General features: G+C 56.6%; 4 protein-coding genes across 4 annotated transcripts; 2 read left to right on the top strand and 2 right to left on the bottom strand.

Annotated features, from left to right (window-relative positions):
* Window positions 1-399: 399 nt before the first annotated feature.
* Window positions 400-3,239, top strand: GMORB2_6583 (ATP-dependent DNA helicase; the record flags this gene model as incomplete). The annotated part of the gene is made up of 3 exons (XM_035468553.1): window positions 400-1,224; window positions 1,287-2,292; window positions 2,383-3,239. 3 exons carry the CDS (start codon window positions 400-402, stop codon window positions 3,237-3,239), a joined length of 2,688 nt encoding a protein of 895 aa, XP_035321687.1.
* Window positions 3,240-3,795: 556 nt separating this feature from the next.
* Window positions 3,796-9,486, bottom strand: GMORB2_6582 (Ankyrin repeat; the record flags this gene model as incomplete). Its single annotated transcript, XM_035468552.1, has 3 exons — window positions 3,796-5,114; window positions 5,189-6,164; window positions 6,235-9,486. 3 exons carry the CDS (start codon window positions 9,484-9,486, stop codon window positions 3,796-3,798), a joined length of 5,547 nt encoding a protein of 1,848 aa, XP_035321686.1.
* A 2,941-nt stretch (window positions 9,487-12,427) lies between these two features.
* On the top strand, window positions 12,428-13,557 carry GMORB2_6581 (NADPH:quinone reductase; the record flags this gene model as incomplete). Its single annotated transcript, XM_035468551.1, has 2 exons — window positions 12,428-13,165; window positions 13,300-13,557. The coding sequence occupies 2 exons, from the start codon at window positions 12,428-12,430 to the stop codon at window positions 13,555-13,557; spliced, it is 996 nt and encodes a 331-aa protein (XP_035321685.1).
* A 338-nt stretch (window positions 13,558-13,895) lies between these two features.
* On the bottom strand, window positions 13,896-15,468 carry GMORB2_6580 (UDP-glucose 4-epimerase; the record flags this gene model as incomplete). The annotated part of the gene is made up of 4 exons (XM_035468550.1): window positions 13,896-14,296; window positions 14,427-14,877; window positions 15,030-15,264; window positions 15,440-15,468. 4 exons carry the CDS (start codon window positions 15,466-15,468, stop codon window positions 13,896-13,898), a joined length of 1,116 nt encoding a protein of 371 aa, XP_035321684.1.
* Between the last annotated feature and the right edge of the window lie 1,816 nt (window positions 15,469-17,284).

The raw sequence follows: 17,284 nt of genomic DNA, 5'->3' as shown, positions 1-17,284 counted from the left end.
ATGGAAATACTATGGTAAACACTAACGATTCCCCCGAAAAATTCAATTTACGCGTGGTGACGCGCTCCTTCGCGCTCTCTAGGTCACATGCATGCATCATGCATTCATTTCATTCATTCAATCTGATCTTTTGCTAGGGAAGCGACAATACCAATTAAACGATCCTATTGACTCTCTCTCTACCTCCCTTAATACCGAGTTCACCGTCTCTCTATATTCCGGCTCCCTCCTCTCTTTGCCACCTTCTTTCTCATAACCTTTCTACTGTGAAGATTGAGGACCAGATCTTCCTGTGACCGGGTACTCGCTCAGTTCTAGATCGGCCCTTCTTGGGCTATCCCTGCTGATTCTGTGCCTGGTTTTTTCTTTATCCATTCTTCTCTCTCTGGAACGAGTATCATGCCATCGTCATCCCGCATCGCCACCGGCACGCTGTCGTCAAAGGTCAGCTCTTCACTCGATCGAATGGAGGACAGCGATGAAGCCGGATTTACCGATGAAGAGCTGGTGAAAGAGGAAGAAGAGGCCAAGCGAGCCAATGATGAGGCCGAGCAGAAACGCCGGCAGGCCCAGGCGAAGAAGCGCAAGGGTGGCCCTGGCCGCAAGAAAGCAAAGACCGCAGTCGAGACCAAGGCCGAGAGGGAGGGCAAGGCACGCGAGTTGGACGAGCTTCTCATGAAGAGCGCCGCCTTCAGTGACATCCTCACCAAGAAGACGCAGGTGCTGGGCCGCGTGGGAAGCAGCCTAGACGGTAAGACGCTGGGTGAGCATAACCTGGAGATGGCCAAGCAGCCAAAGTGCATGGTGGGCGGCACCATGCGCGACTACCAGCTCGAGGGCCTGACCTGGATGTTCGAGATCTGCTCCCAGGGCATGAGCGGCATCCTGGCAGACGAGATGGGCCTGGGAAAGACGGTCCAGACAATCTCCCTCATAGCTCTGCTGCGCGAGCAGGAGGACTACCTAGGGCCTCACCTCATCGTCGCTCCTCTCAGCACCTTGTCCAACTGGATGGATGAGTTCCACAAATGGGTCCCCTCCATCCCCGTCGTCATGTTCCACGGGACGAAGGAGGAGCGCGAGCAGATCTTCTCCACCAAAATGCAGAGGAACCTGAAGAATGGCCGTCCCACAGAGCAGTTCCCCGTCGTCTGTACCTCGTATGAGATGGTCCTCAGGGAACAGGCCAGCCTGTCCAAGATCAATTGGGAATTCATCATCATCGTGAGGCAGCCTCTTCCCCCCAGACGTCTCCTTGTTCTGCACTCGACTGACTGTGCCATCAGGACGAGGGTCACCGCATGAAGAATGCCGAGGCAAAGCTGTTCCAGCAGCTCCGACAGTTCTCATCGGCCACAAGGCTTCTGATCACCGGAACACCACTGCAGAACAATCTGAAGGAACTCTGGTCCCTTCTGCACTTCCTGCTGCCCACCATCTTCACCAACTGGGAGGCCTTCGAATCATGGTTCGACTTCTCCGACCTCGAGGACGAAAAGGGCACCGAGCAGTTCATCGGTGACCAGATGAAGCACGATATTGTCAAGAAAATCCACCTTATCCTGCAGCCGCTGCTCCTGCGCCGTGTCAAGCAAGACGTCGCCGCTTATCTCCCTAGGAAGAGGGAATACGTCCTCTTTGCTCCCATGACTAAGGAGCAGACAGATCTGTACAATGTCATCAGCGACAAGAAGATCGACACGAGGGCATTTCTCGAGAACCAGGTGGCTGATAAGATTACGAGCGCAGCAGCGACAACCCCTCGCCGATCAACCCCTCAGAAGCCGTCAGGATCTACCGCCCTATCGTCGCAGTTCGACGACCTGCCCGTCCGCCTGACTCCCAAGGTTGTGAAGCGCACTCTGAAGGAAGAGACATCAAAGGCACCTGTTAAGAACGCCTTCAGCCTCCTCATGGGCAAGCGTGGCGCGAATGGCAACAGGGACAAGGCAATACTCGCCAAGAAGGCTCCCGCTCCTGCTCCCGTCAAGACGGACACATCCGCCACGAACGGCAATAAACGAAAGAATGGTCGCACCACCGTCCAAAGCGACAACAAGAGCGCTCGGTCAAGCCGGCATTCTACCCCCGGAAGCACCCGTAACGGCCGAGCACGCCACTCGCGGACGTACAAGGAGGCCGACTCAGACGAGGAAAGGATGTCGGATGACGAGTTCGAGGCCAGGCTTGCAGACGAACTGGCCCATGACGATTCAGACAACGACAAGAAGTCTGCAGAGGCTCAATTATCCCCTGAGGAGGCAAAGAGAGCCAGCGTCCTCGAACTAGCCAGTAAGTGATCCATCAAATTCCTATCTTTTCCAACTTGAGAGAGAAAAAGCAAGAAAAGCTGCAACTGACACCCCCCCCCTTTTCCCTCAGAGAAACAAATCGGCCGCAAGAAGCTGGGTAACCCACTGGCGCAGCTCCGGCTGGTGTGCAACAGCCCGCACAACTTTTACAACCCTTGGGCTCTGGACCCGGACCTGGCGGTGGACGAGACGATCGTGACGGCGTCGGGCAAGATGCTCATGCTAGACCGGCTGCTGCCTGCGCTCTTCGCGGCGGACCACAAGGTGCTCATCTTCTCCCAGTTCACGACGCAGCTCGACCTGCTGGAGGAGTACTGCGTGACGCTCCGCGGGTGGAAGACGTGCCGGATAGACGGGTCAGTGCCGCAGGACAGCCGTCGCGCGCAGATCAGCGACTTCAACACGGACCCCTCGCACCGCGTATTCCTTCTGTCGACCCGCGCCGGCGGCCAGGGCATCAACCTCGCCTCGGCCGACACCGTCATCCTCTTCGACTCCGACTTCAACCCCCAGCAGGACCTGCAGGCCCAGGACCGGTGCCACCGAATAGGCCAGACCCGCCCAGTCATCGTGTACCGCCTCGCCACGCGCGACACCGTCGAGGACGCCCTGCTCAGCTCGGCCGACGCCAAGCGCCGCCTCGAGAAGCTCGTCATCCAGAAGGGCACCTTCTCCACCATGGGCCAGAAGATGGCAGACCTCCGCGGCAACCTCGACGAGGACACCCTGCGTTCCCTGCTCCTCAAGGACGGCCAGGTCTACCACTCCTCCGGAGGGGATGGCATCCTCAGCGAGGAGGATCTGGCCGTCATCTGCGATCGGTCAGACAAGGCGTATGAGCGGGCCGCCAGTGGTCAAGGCGATGCTGATGGGTATCGCGTCGTCGAGACGGGAGCGGATAGCATCACCATGACTAGGAAGGAGTGATTTCCAGCTATCCTCTTTCTTTTCCTCTTCCTTTCTTCTTCAGTTTCTTTCTCATCGCCTCCTCTTTATATTTCCCATCTGCTTCTTTGTCTGCTTATTTATACGCATCTATTCACCACCATTCTCATCATATCTCTCCGACCATTGTAACTATCTTTCTTTCTCTCTTTCTTCCTCTCTCTGCTTTTCTTCCTTCTGTTCTTCTTCATATCACCATCACCATGTACTCTAGACGGTCAGAGGACAAGTGCGATGGGAAAGGATCATTCGGTGTTGATGGGGTCTCGTTTTGTTATTACTGCTTGTGCTTGGAGAAGGGCTCATTATGAAGGGAGTGCTTCATATATGTTTTATCACTATCTATATCAAACTTGGGGGCTCTTATTTCACAACATTAAAAGGGTACAGCGATGGAAGAAGAGTGACTGTTGCAATATATATATGTAAGAGAAATAGACATTCATTATTCATTATCCGACGCCAAATAACAGGTAGAAATGCTACTCAAGAAGAAAAGCAAGTAAGAGAGGAAAGGGGACAGCGAGAGAGAGAGAAATCAGTTAAGCTCCTCAGACACATAACCAATCTGTCTCCGCTGATTAGCCCCCACGGGACCAGGAGCGATACTCCTCGCCAGCCTCTCCTGACTCTCGATGACCTTGTTCTGGGCGTCTAGGCGTCTGGCCAGGCGCTCGTCGGCGGCCCTCTCGAGCCTGTCGAGCTCGGTCCTCTCCTCGACGCGCACGGCGCCGAGGGCGCGCTCGTTGTCGACGCGCTCCCTGCCCGCCCTGGCATCCCAGTCAATCATCTTGCGCCTGTGGTCGATCTCGGCAGCGGACACGGCGCGGGCGCGCGCGACGGCCGACTCGGTCAGCGCGCGCTGCTCCGACACGCGGCGGTTGTGCGCGCCCATCTCGAGAGACTCCTGGAGCTGGGCGCGCGACCGGATCGCCGAGAGGTCGTCTGCCTGCCACTTGCGGCGGCGGGCGTCCTCCAGCTCGGCCCGTTGCGAGGCCAGCTGATTCTCCACGCTCGCCTGCTCGCGCTTGCGCGCCATCGCCAGCGCAAAGTCCTCCGACTCCTCGGCCAGGCGCTCCTCGCGCATCCTGCGCGCGCGCTCCGCCGCCTGAATGTCCTGCGGCATGCCCACGGCGTCGGCGGGCTGGCGACCCTCGTTGGCGTAGAAGACGTCGGTCGCCCGGTTGGCGTACAGCAGCTGCAGGAGCTCCTCCCTGTTGCCGTCGCCCCGGTACAGCTTCTTGACGTACATGGTCGGCGAGTACGTGTTCGTCCCGTCGTCGTATCGGTTGAACGGGTCGTTGATGTGCTTCCACATGCCCGCCTTGAGGAGGACGCGCGTCGTCGCTACCGCGTCGGGAGACTGCAGCGAGAGGTGCACGAGCGACTTGCCGCCCGAGAACTTGATGGTCAGGTCGGACCCCTGGTCCACCAGGTACCCGACTACCTTCTGCATCGCCCTTTCGCGGTCCGCAGTCAGGTCGCCGTACGACGCCGATCCCTTGAGGCACACTTCCCCCAGGGCGCTGCGTCCGTCGTGGCACGGGCTGGGGAAGTCCGGGTCATGGCCTGCCTGCATGAGGATCTTGACGGCCGCGAGGTTCAGTTCCCGTGCCGCGTTGTGGAGCGAGCCGTCGTCCCTGGAGGGCTCTGCCGCCAGGAGATACCCCATCATCTCGATGGCCAGGTCGCCGCCTATGTCGGTGGCCATCGACAGCGGGGAGCGGCCCAGGCAGTCGGCTACGTCGACATCCGCACCCTCGAGGAGCATCATCTTGACCACGTCCGGCCGACGGTTCTGCACGGCAAGCATCAACGGCGTTGTCTCGGAGAGACGCGAAGCGACGTTGACCTTGGCTGTTCTCACGTCAGCAGGTATCATCACGAAAGGGGGTTTTGCTTCTGAGAGAGAACAGGGAGATTCAGCATACCACCTCGAGCAAGAAGCAGCTCGATGAGAGACGAGCTTATCTTCTTCTGCGGCTGCGCAACAGCCCACGTCAGAAGCGTCATCTCCTCCTCTTCGTCGTGCAGACTGTAGAAGGTGATCTGGTCATGGTAGAAGCCTGCATCGAGCAGCGTCTGCAGGATCTTGGTGGACCGGGGATACTGCGCCATGGCGCGGACGAGCACCGGTTGGGTCCCGGGCTGCTGGGCCATGACGTCGATAGCCGTCTCGCCGTCGCGGTACGCGGAGAACATCTCGAAAAGCTGCAGCGCGTCGGTCTGGTCGAGCCGAGTGTCGAAGATGTGCTGGAACGCGTAGGAGAGGGACTCGGTCGAGGGGCGGCAGGCGAGAAGCCTGGCCGTCCAGTCCGTGTTGGCCTGAGAGGCTGCCAGCTGTAGGGCTTCGCCGCTGTTGTGGTTCACGTCGGGTCCGTGGGCGACGATGATGTCGAAGAAGTCCTTTGCCAGGCCATGCGTCTCATCCGTGTCGTTGGGCGCCTTCATGACCAGGACGAGGAGCTCGCTCAGGGCCCCCCCCCCGGCTCCCTTGCCAAGTAGGAGTTCCATGGCACTCATGCCGGACTCGCAGTACCAATCGTGGAAGTTGTCGGCCGTGAAGCACCGCACAAAGGCCTTGTCGACGGCCTCCTGGGGGAGATTGCCGTTGATGACCAGGCTAAGCGTGGCGTTGGATGCAGGCGAGGCGAGCGAGTTCTTCACCGCATCAACGACAGTCTTGCAGTCGTTCGCTGTTGGTGAGGCGCCGCAGTCGAGGAGCAGCTTGACCAGCCTCTCGTCCGGGTCTTCCTCGTTGACGGCCCAGTTGAGGGCGATGTGCACGTCGTCGGCTGGTTGCAGCCCAGCCTTGAACAGGCTGCTGACGACTTGGAGGCGTGTGTCGCGGCTCAGGTTCCACGAGGACTTGAGTGCCTTGACCAGTGTTGGGTGGGATGGTTTTCGCTGCGGACGACGTATTGTGAGTAAATAGTGTATCTGCCATCGGAACCCCCAAAGGGGCTGGAACGCATACCTGTCTCCCCTCTGCATCCCACAACCCCAGCAGCGCCTCCAGGTTCCCGATGAAGGCACTCCTCGTGGCTGCAACGACAGCCTCACCCCCGTTGTAGTTCGGATCCGCCCCGGCCGCCAGGAGAACCCTGAGTGCGTCCTGGCCCTGCTCCCCGTACCTGGCGGAGGAGACGAGCTGGACGTCGACAGCCTCGCCGGACACGCCCCTGTCCAGCAGCTTTTCAAAGATGACAGCCCTCCGACTCAGATCGCCCACCTCGGTAGCGGCCTGGAACCCACGCTCTAGAGTGCCCTTGTCGGGATGATGCTTCTCGCTGCGCAGGAGCACCTCCAGGACCTCAGCTGACCCGCCGCGGCAGGCCTCGATGATGGCCTGCCCACCGTTGGAGGCGATGTTCGCCCCGTGGAGCATGAGGATGTCTCCCAACTCGAGGTCGCCATCCCGTGCGGCGACCAGGAGCGCGCTAGACGCCACGTGCGGGGACACCCCGTCCACCAGGAGGCTCTGGCACAGCCTGCGGCGGACGGCGCGGTCGCGCACGCTCATGGCCTTCTGGAGGGCCGTATCCTTGGCCTCGGGTGTGTGCTTCTCGGTCTGGGACAGGAGTTTGTCCACGGCGGGCGGGGAGGCCTTGGACGTGGCGAGCACGAGGGCCTCCCCGTCCGACATGTCGGCTGCGCTGGCCAGGGTGTCGATGAGGAAGATGTCGTCGGTGAAGTTGGCTATGGAGTGCACGAGCCCCCTATTGACCTCCTGGGGGGACGCACCGGCGTCGATGAGCTTCTTGGTGAAGGACATGCGGTCCATGCTGTCGGTGATCTTGAGGGCGTGGGGCAGCGCGGCGCCCAGCGACTCGGCCGTCGGGGGGCGCGGGCACTCGAGCAGGATGTCGAAGACGGGAGCGTTGGCTGCCGCGACGGCGTGGCACAGCGCCGCGCCCTGGTAGTCGTTCGGGTCGGCGCCCCTCTCGAGGAGGAGCTGCAGTGATAGTAGCGTCGCGGGTTGCCGGGCGCTGTTCTGTACAATGGACCGCACCTCCGAGGCCAGCAGGCCGCCCAGGTCTTCTTTGCGCCGGGCCTTACCCAGCGTCACCTTGAACTTCCTGGTCTTGCCGTCGGTAGGCGGCAGGGCCGCGATCTCGGCGAGGGATTTGCTGATGGTCTCGGGAGCCGGCTTGCCAAATGTGAGGACCAACTCGAGTACCTCAGGGTCGGGGTTGGCTACGGCGTAGGGTGTCGCGGGGTACTTGGGGTTGTTTATGTCGGCATTCCCCCGTTGGAGGAGTAGTCTGAGGAGTGACATGTCTACCGGCTTTTCGCGCAGGGTGTCGACGAGGGCCGAGCAGACTTCTTCGACGCCGATGGCCGCCCCGGACCGGAACATCAGGGCCATCATGTCGTGGCGCGTGCGGTGGTCCGATATCTTCATGATGCCCGGGATACGCGCCGCGGCAGTCTGGGGGGAGGCTCGCTGCATCAGGCGCTCCATAAGGCGGATGTCGCCCTGCATGATGATCGCGTGCAGTCCGGGCCCGTTCTTGTAGTTGATATCGGCGTCGTGCTCCAACAGCAGTTTGACGAGGCTGTCGTCCCGGGTGGATGGGTCCTCGGCGAGGGCGTCCTGCAGCGCAGCATGGAGTGGAGGCCCGGATAGGGCGCCGTTGAGGAACAGTCGTATGATCTGGGAGCGTTCGCCGGTCGGGAGATTCTTTGTCAGGGGGAAGACGGCTGAGAGCGTCTCGGGGGACGGCTGGGCCGAGAGAATCAAGCCGGCCATGTCGGTGTCGGCGCGCAACACGGCTGTACGCAGTGCCTCGCCGCTCTTGTAATCGGGGGAAGCCACTTCATGTCTCCGACCGACCTGGCTGTGGCCCGTCCCCCTCCCGGTTTCGGGAAAGTAGGGGCTCACCAGGAGCTCGACGGATGCCACGTCGTTATTCTGGGCGGCGACGACGAGCATCTCGTCGAGCGGGGCGCCCTTTGCGCCCTTCTTGAGCAAGAGGCTGAGAAGGAGGTGTCTGTCGGGGTTGCTGATCTGCGGAGGGATGGCGCCGACACAGCCCGAAGCAAGCTCGGGACTGAGTGTGGAGGAGTCATTCAGCAGAGACGAGACGAGGTCGAGCTGGCCCTGCATGATGGCCGTCCTGAGGACGGATGCGCCGTCATACTCTATCGACACGCCGTAGGCAGCCAACAGGCTAGCCATCTCGTAAAAGTGCGAGTCGCATGCCTTCTGGAGGGCCTGGGAGAGGACGTCACCTTGGGCGCCCGCGCAGAGCAGCAGCTCTGCGATCTGGAGTTTCGTGGAGGGCGTCGTAGTCTGGCTGTGGCTCACCATGGCGAAAGCCTGGCTGACACCGGGGTTCTTGGGCGGCCTGTTGCCCATGACGATGGCGACGGCAACGTCTCCACGGCCCTGGGCCACGGCAACACGCAGTGCCTCGGCGTGGTTGTAGTCGCCGTCGGCCACGGTGCGGCTCAGCTGGAGAACGGTATCGAGCGCGCCTACGCGAGCAGCGTCGACCATCGACTGCGATGCCAAGGTGTCGGACGGGCGGCCCTCGGACTGCACGAGCACGCCGATCATGTCGGACAGGACGGGGACGCTGCAAGCCCGACGGAAGGCGTCCTGGCCCTCTGCCGTCTGCGACATGTTGGCGCCGTACCTGACGAGGAGCTCGGCGATGGGGGTGTTGCCCTGCCTGATGGCCAGAGGGAGAGCTGCGTCGAGGGAGAGCGGGTCGGCGTGCGGGAGGAGGACGTGTACCATCTCGAGCTGGTTGTTCTGCACGGCCGTGGTGAGCATCTTTGTACGGTCGACGACGCCCTCGAGGCTCTTCCGCCTGCTCAGCATGCCCGACTTCTGGATATGCATGGCGCCCAGGTCGGCGCCCGACGCCTCGAGCTGGGCGATCAGGGCCTCCACCACGCCGGCCGTCCCCGAGTGCGAGTGGGCAATGTACGTGGTCAGGACCTCGAGTACGTGGTGGGGGTCCCAATTCTTGCCCTTCTTGAGGTTGTTCGTCGAGAAGGCTCGCGAGAGGCCGCTGCGGCGGCGGTTCACCTGCGCGACATCAACGGCATGGCGCTGGAGGAGACCCTCGGCGGTCTCATCGTCCGTCGGGGTGCGGTACGAGGGAGGGTGAGAGGGCCTCTCAAGACGGGACGCGGCCGGGGGTAAGGTGACGCCCCATTTCTGGGAGAGCTGGATGATTCTCCGTTGGCGGGGGTTGGGGGCCCGTTGCTGAGCCATTGCGTGTGCGTGTGCGGGGAATCTCCCCTGGTGTTGATGCCGGTAGGATGGTACGATGCGGTCGGTGGTGATGACGATGGAAGTGAGGTCATAATAATACCCAGATGAGTGTGATGTGATGAGAGAGGCAGGCAGTCACGAACGATCCTTGATGTCTTGTGTCTTGGGTATTGAGCCTTCACCTCAGAACTCAACCTGTTAATATAAGGGAGTACCTCCCAGCCCGGACTCTTCTCTATGTGGTATTATTGAATAAATAGAGATTAGGAAATTGTCAATCGATTTGGGCGGAATTGGACAAGAGAAGAGATGTGAGACTTGTATGAGAGACAGCGCACAGTGTCTCTCTGAGAGAGAAAGATACTGTACGGCTAGGGAGATGTGCGTGAGGCTGTGCAAAGCCGGACACTGCCACTGGATGGAGAGCATGCGGCTGGTTTTAGGCTTCTTTCTTTCTTTTTTTCTTTTGAGGAGACAGGTGCGGAGTAAATTGACAGGGATGATGAAGAAGGAGCTAAGTGATATTATTTTCTATTACTGAAAAAGAGAGAGGAAAACGAACGATTCATCAGATGATTTACGAGCAGCCTCGAAATACACCCATCTCTTGTCTCCTCTATTGAATAATAATATGCCGCCAAAGCTTAGCAGAAGCACAGTGTGGGGACTGCACAAACATATGTACATGTAATCTGCACAGTATTATTCGTAGTAATACAGGTAAAGAAAAAAAAAACCATGTCAGACAGGAAAACATAAGGAAACAATCAACAATACCTCACCGACAGAAGAACAGCACCCGCGGATAGGTGGGAATCAATACATCCATGCATGGCCTTTGGGGAGAGCGGGCCACATTTTTTTTTTCCAGTCCATGTTCTCAACTCATGGGACGATCCATCTGATCCTCGAGAGAGAAAAAATCCCCTGATGGCTGCAGGTAGTTTTCTCCATGTCGCCCTGCACCGCCACGCATGCGCGACCTTGGATATGTTTCGCTTGATTCACGTAGGGGCGGGTAGAAGTACCAACTCGTACGAGCTTTACGACTGGGCAGTGTTCATTATTATTATTAGTAGTAATGATCAGTACAGATTACAGCAGTCATAGTGTTAGCAGGTGTTGTCGTTACGACTAGTAATATGAGTGATGTGTAGCAACTCGGATGAAACTACGGGGAAGTTTCTATTATTAGATGACCACTAGTGAGTGAGTGACCTGGTTGATCCCTATGATTGTGACAAGGAGGGTTCCTGGTTCCTGGCAAGTCACTGAACATTACCAAGAGGTTGAGGAATGCTCCTCTCCAATACTCTCTTCCCTCTATGAAACATGTCATGAGCTCATTCTGAGTCAGATATTTATTAGTGAATGTACCTCCCTTCTGTCACCCAATGAGACTCAATCGTTCCTAGATACTATCGGAAGCTGCGACTGACAGTCGTTCCTTCCTGCTCATTCCCTTTTTCAATGTATTGTAGAGTCTTTTTTTTTTTTTTTTAGAAAAAAAAAAAAGTTTTAGGTGGCCATCTTTGATATGAGAACCCTAGCATCAATTGCAAAAGCCACTTAATCTGCATATGTGATTCATCTCTCTCTTTGATGAATAATATACCATCGAGCATTAGAGAAAAAGCAAGTCAGCGTGATTCCGCATCAGATCCGGCTCGATTGCTACCGCAGGCATCGTCGTTACTGTTATTACTATCGTCATTGTTATCGACTGTTTTCGTCATCGCTATCATTGCTACTACTGTAAAAGGAAGAGAAAGGGAGTGTTGCGAGTTGCACTCTATGACTGGGACATTGCGTACGGCGAAGCTTTTTTTTCTTTTTTTTTTTTCTCTTGTCATGATTCTTCCCCGGGTAGCCAGTCAAGCCGTAGAGAATGTTGGCATCTGACAGGAACGGTGTCGAGGCGGGACACAAGCGAGACCACGAGGATAGATCCAGGCTAGCGATCAGTAAAGGCAGATGAAGCAATATGGTGGGTTGGGTGTCAAGACGGGTTACCGACGCTCAAGCCACAGTCAATTCACTTTAAAGGTGGGTTAGGTGCCAAGCCCTTCATCTTTTACTGGTCTTGTCGGACTAGACACTTTTATAGCCGAGTCTGAAGTATTACCTAACGCTACGCACCATGACAGCAACGTAGCTCTTTACAGCTTTAGTAACTATAGCCTCTAATAACTTTCTCATGAATCTATAGTAGCTAGTACTTTCTTAGTTTTTTATGGCATTTTAATTAAAACCCTAGCTCCGATTGAGTTTCAAATAATACTCGGCTTCTTCCTTATCTCTGCTCTTTTTTGGTTCCTGACAAATACAATGACGATGCTTGGTAAGAACAGATACATTATTCAGCCTCGACCCCTCCTCATACCTATGTATATTGACCAAACACTGGAAATGATATAGAAGAAAAAAAGGCATTATTCTACGTGGTACAGTGGTAGCAGTACGGAAATGTTGGACATGTCGTCAGTCATCTCAGTAACGCCCAGGATTACGCCATGCCTATTCTCTATTGTTTTACCGGCTGCCATCTCCGCACGACAGATTCCCGTCAAAAAGAATGTCAATCGACTTTTCCTAGATCGTATGGAAGCGGGGAAAGCAAGCAAGTTAACCGATGTCGCCTTAGATGCCTGTAATCACTCACCTCTTCTATACCTTTGTGCTTGGATTATATGTATACAGATACACCGAGTGATATATACAAAATACAGGTATATCATACAGGTATATACATATATATATATATATACTCATATACGTGTATGCACATGCAACGCGCGCACACACATATTCGCACTCACCTGAATCAATGATCCCCAGACTCTCACTCCGGACAATCCACGCCATCCGTCCCACGTTCAAGATCGCATCTCTGTCGACACCATCGCTCTACTCCACAACCGCCACGACTGCCACCACCACCATGGCCCCCGTCGACATCCCCAAGCAGGCCAAAGCCGTCCAGATAGACGAGGTCGGCGGCGTCGAAGTCCTTCGGTATCGTGACGTCCCCGTGCCCACGCCGGCAGCAGGCCAGGTCCTCGTGCGCAACGAGTACAGCGGCGTCAACTTCATAGACACCTACATCCGCTCAGGCCTGTACCCGTCCCCGAGCTTCCCGTTGACGCTGGGTCGCGAGGGGGCAGGCGTGGTGGTGCGGTCGGACGGTTCCGACGGCGCTCCCGCCCCGGGCACCCGCGTGGCCTACGTGCACCATCAGGCGTACGCCGAGTACACCGTCGTCCCGGCCGACCGCGTCGTCGAGATCCCCGACGGCCTGTCCACCGACAAGGCCGCCGCCGTCCTCCTTCAGGGCCTGACGGCTTGGACCTTCGTGCGTGAGGCCGCCGCCGTCCAGGCGGGCCAGTGGGTCCTCGTCCCCGCCGCCGCCGGCGGAGTCGGCCTCCTCCTCTGCCAGATGCTCAGGCATGTGGGCGCCAAGGTCATCGGCACCGCCAGCACCGACGAGAAGCTCGAACTCGCCAGGAAGCATGGCGCCCAGTGGACCGTCGACAGCAACGCCGACGTCGTCGCCGAGGTGGCCCGTATCACCGGCGGTCACGGCGTCGACACCATCTTTGACGGCGTCGGCAAGGATACCTTTGATGCCGACCTAGAAATCATTGCCCACAAGGGAACTCTCATCTCTTTCGGAAATGCGGTATGCTGCCCTTCTTCACTACCCCCCCCCCGTTTCATCACATTTCATCTCCCCGCTCTCTGCTCTTCTTCTCATTTGACCTTGACTTTGGTCCGTTCTGATTTCTCGATCGGTACATCACTGACAAATAACAGTCTGGCCCTGTACCCCCCCTCAGCATCTCCAGACTCACAGATAAGAATGTCAAGCTCATGCGTCCGGCCCTGAACGGATATATCAGAACGAGGGAGGAGCTGGTCAAGTATACCAGCGAGCTCCTCGACCTCGTGGCCACAGGCAAGCTGGTCATCAACATCTACAAGGTCTACCCTCTCAGGGATGCCGCCCAGGCCCAGGAGGACATTGCCGCTCGCAAGACGACCGGAAAGCTCCTCCTCAAGACTAGTGACTAGATTCTTGACTCTTGATCGTTCAATCGATAGATATGACAAGACTGGCAACTGACGTATCCACACAAAAGAACCGTTCACAGTAATAGTACTTTTTAGTGAATCTTGGTTCAAGGGCTCTTATTTTGGTGTACTTTATTTGGCGTACTTCCTAACTCGGTGAAAGATTCCCACCAGCCCCCCCCCCCCTCCCTCTCCTAAAAAAAAAATCCAAACATGACTCGTTCGTTTCTAATAACAATTATGGGTAAATCAAGGTGCCGTTCCCTTTTTTTTTTAAAAAAAAAAATTCCTTCTTCCTCTACTTCCTTTCCCTCTACCCGACTATTCGTGGGATCTTTTTAAGAAGACTTCTTGAGGGCATCGAGAATACTGGCAGGGGGGTCCTGGCGGTAGCCCTGGGGGTTGTTGTCTACCCAACGCCACAGGTCCTCGCAGGCCTTCTCCATAGACAGCTCGACCTTCCACTTGAGCTCCGCGTTGGCCAGGGACGGGTTGGCCGTCAGGTTGAGCACGTCACCTTGCCTGCGGGGGACAACCTCGTAGGGCATGTCGCGGCCGACGACGGCGCTGAAGGCCTTGATGATCTCGAAGACGGTGCTGCCGCGTCCGGAACCCAGGTTCCAGGCCTTGACACCGGGCTTGTTCTCGCGGAGGAACTTGAGGGCGGCAAGGTGGCCCTTGGCCAGGTCGACGACGTGGATGTAGTCGCGAATGGCGGTACCGTCGTGGGAGTCGTAGTCTGGTTGTGTCCGAGGTCAGTATGTGCATGTTGGAGGATGGAAAGGAGGGCTTGGGTGAAAGAGGGGGGGGGGGGACGATGTTGGAGCTCATGGTATCATGATGTGGGGGAAGATGGGGTCAGAACTCACCATCGCCAAAGACGAGAAGCTTGTCACGGTCACCAGTGGCGACCTTGCCGAGTAGGGGCAGGAGGTTGTAGGGGACACCCTGAGGGTCCTCGCCCATGATGCCAGAGGGGTGGGCACCGCAGGGGTTGAAGTAGCGGAGCAGGGCACCATTCCACTGGTCAAAGGGCTTGCCGGCCTTCTGGAGCTTGGTGCGCTGGGCGTTGACCTGGTCGTTGATGACGTCCTCGATGATGGACTTGGTGCGGCCGTAGGTGTTGGTGGCGCCGATGGGGCAGTTCTCGGGGATGGGTATCATGTTGGGGAAGCGGGTGGCGTCTCCGTAGACGGTGGCCGACGAGGAGAAGACAATGTTGGTGACATTGTTGCGCTCCATGGAGCGGAGGAGGGCAATGCTGCCGCCGACGTTGACGCGGTAGTACTCGAGAGGGATCTCGCCAGACTCACCAACGGCCTAGACAGTTTTTTTCTTCTTTGTTAGTCTGGTGTTCCCCATCATGTTTCCAATTGCTTCCGGCGGCGTCGCTTCCTCCGTTCTCTCTTCTTTTCTTCTCCCTCCACCTCTCTCTCATCCTTCTTCTTCGTCTTGCTAGGGATGAACCATACCTTGAGAGCAGCAAAGTGAATGACAGAGTCAATGGCGGGGTGCTTCTGGAAGACCTCATCGAGACCCTTCTCGTCCGTCACGTCAACCTCATAGAATTCGGGGCGACGACCGCAGATGAGTTCGATGCGGTCGAGGGCCACCTTGGACGAGTTGTACAGGTTGTCGACGATGACGACATCGTATCCGTTCTCAAGGAGAGTGAGGGTGGTGAATGAGCCGATGTAGCCAGTGCCGCTGGACGGTCAAGTTAGCATTGTGGTAGCGGTGGTGGGGACTGCTGCTGCTGCTGCTGCTGCTGCGAAGAGTAGGACGCTGCGGAAGAGAGAGAGAGGGAAGAGAGGGATGGAGGCAAAAAAAGAAAAAAGGTGGGGGTGTGGTAGTAAAACGAGGGGTTAGACAGGCAGCTTACCCAGTGACGAGGACGGTTCCAACAGCCATTGTGACGGTCTGTCTAGGAGGAGATTGGAGGGTACAGGACAAAAGGTAGGATGGGTGTATATGGGTTGGAGAATGAGGAGTAAGACGAGGAAGTGGTGGGCTCGGAGGGGAGGAGTACGGTGAGAAAGAAGGGAGAAGAAGATGAAGGAGAGAGAGTAGAGAAGAAGGCCTTGGTGGTGGAATTGGAGGGGAAAGGGGGGGGGGGGGGGGGGAGAGGAGGAGGAGCGTCAATGGCGGGGCACTAGAGGAGATCGACGAGGGGCACTACCTGAATAGACAGACAGTCGTTTGGATCCTTTTTAGCTATGAAATGTCTTTCAGGGGGTTCAATTTTTTGATTGATGCGATATTACGCTGTAACTCTGCCTTTGTTAGTGAGTAATGAAGAGTCTAGTAGTAGTGATGATGATAGTAATATTGCTACTGACTCTCTCGAGGCAGCTGTCATGTCCCTGCGCAGAGCACGCGTGAATCTCCTCATTACTACAGATGAATACAGTATTATTATTATTATTATTATTATTAATGCTACTCGTATTAGTATAATCTGTACAGATTATATGCATACACGTATATTATGTAGAGCAATAATAAGCAATAATAATACTGCGTTTACTTAACCTTTCCCCCCCCCCCCCTTCACTGTCCAAATCACCATCGTCATTTCATGACCATCTTCATCTTCCCCTACATGTATATGATATTACATGTAATAATACCGAGTGCAGATTACTACAAAACGATACCGTCACGCCGACAGCCATTAACATCCTGGTAACCGGTATTACCATCATGCACCTGATGGCGGATGCACTGATGCAGACCCATCCTCTTGCCTGGCCCCTCTTCCTTCATTCCCGGAGCCCCCCCCTCCCCTAGGGTGGCAGGGCCGAGTGGAACGTGGCGCTGGATGCTCGTGAGGCCGACATGGGAGGCTGTAATTCCTCGACACGGCGGAAGGCAAGGGAAGGCAAGGAGCGCCACTTCTGTCGCTCTTTCTTGCCATCACATCACTGCCATCGGTGCGGTGGGATGAGGAATCATTACTCATGCTAGCAGCAGCAGCCAGGAAGCGGCCGGACCATCGACTAGGCAAGACCATGGCCATCTCTGCTAGGCCGTCCGTATTACTCGTACAGGTATCGATGCTGCAGATGACTGTTATGATCATTACCTGTACGGGTGATCCCCACTGTCGGCATCTATTCCGTTGCGGCGGCGAGGTAATTAATGGCCCAACGACTCTGTCGGTTCCCACAAGCGCCCGCTTCTGCTGCGCAGACTTTTTATTGATATCATTTCCTTCCCATCCATCCCGTATGGATTCTCCTTCCTTGTCGCTGGCCATCACTGCACGAATGAGATACAGGACGAGTCCCTGCTCAATCTTGAGATGCAGATGAAGGAACAAGGCTGCCGAAAAGTACGAGTATCGCTAGATAAGACACGGTATGGGGTAGATCGTTTCTCGATTGAGAGGATACTAATCCTGTAATCTGCAATACAGATTGCAGGCAGTAGCTTTTCCTGTCCGCTTCATCGTATCATGGATATCGAGCATATTCACCGAGTAATGATGATGTACTCGTAATAATACCGTGGCCGTACGACGTATCTTTGCAATGTAGACGCAGCTTTCCAGCCGACACGCACGAAATAATATGAGCCTCCATTGCCGACCTGCCTCGAATGGGGGGGAGGGGGCTCTGCCGCGCTCTGCCGCTCCCGCTTCTGGCCTCCGCATCGTGGCCGGCTGACCATCGCCAAGACTTTTGAGCTTCCATGCTCTGAGCTTTCTTTCTATTTATGGCGCTGT

Source organism: Geosmithia morbida, assembly GCF_012550715.1.
Source record: "Geosmithia morbida isolate 1262 chromosome Unknown scaffold_6, whole genome shotgun sequence".
Lineage (NCBI taxonomy): Eukaryota > Fungi > Ascomycota > Sordariomycetes > Hypocreales > Bionectriaceae > Geosmithia > Geosmithia morbida.
The sequence above is the reverse complement of the archived record's forward strand: the minus strand, read 5'-3'. Positions and strand labels throughout refer to the sequence as shown.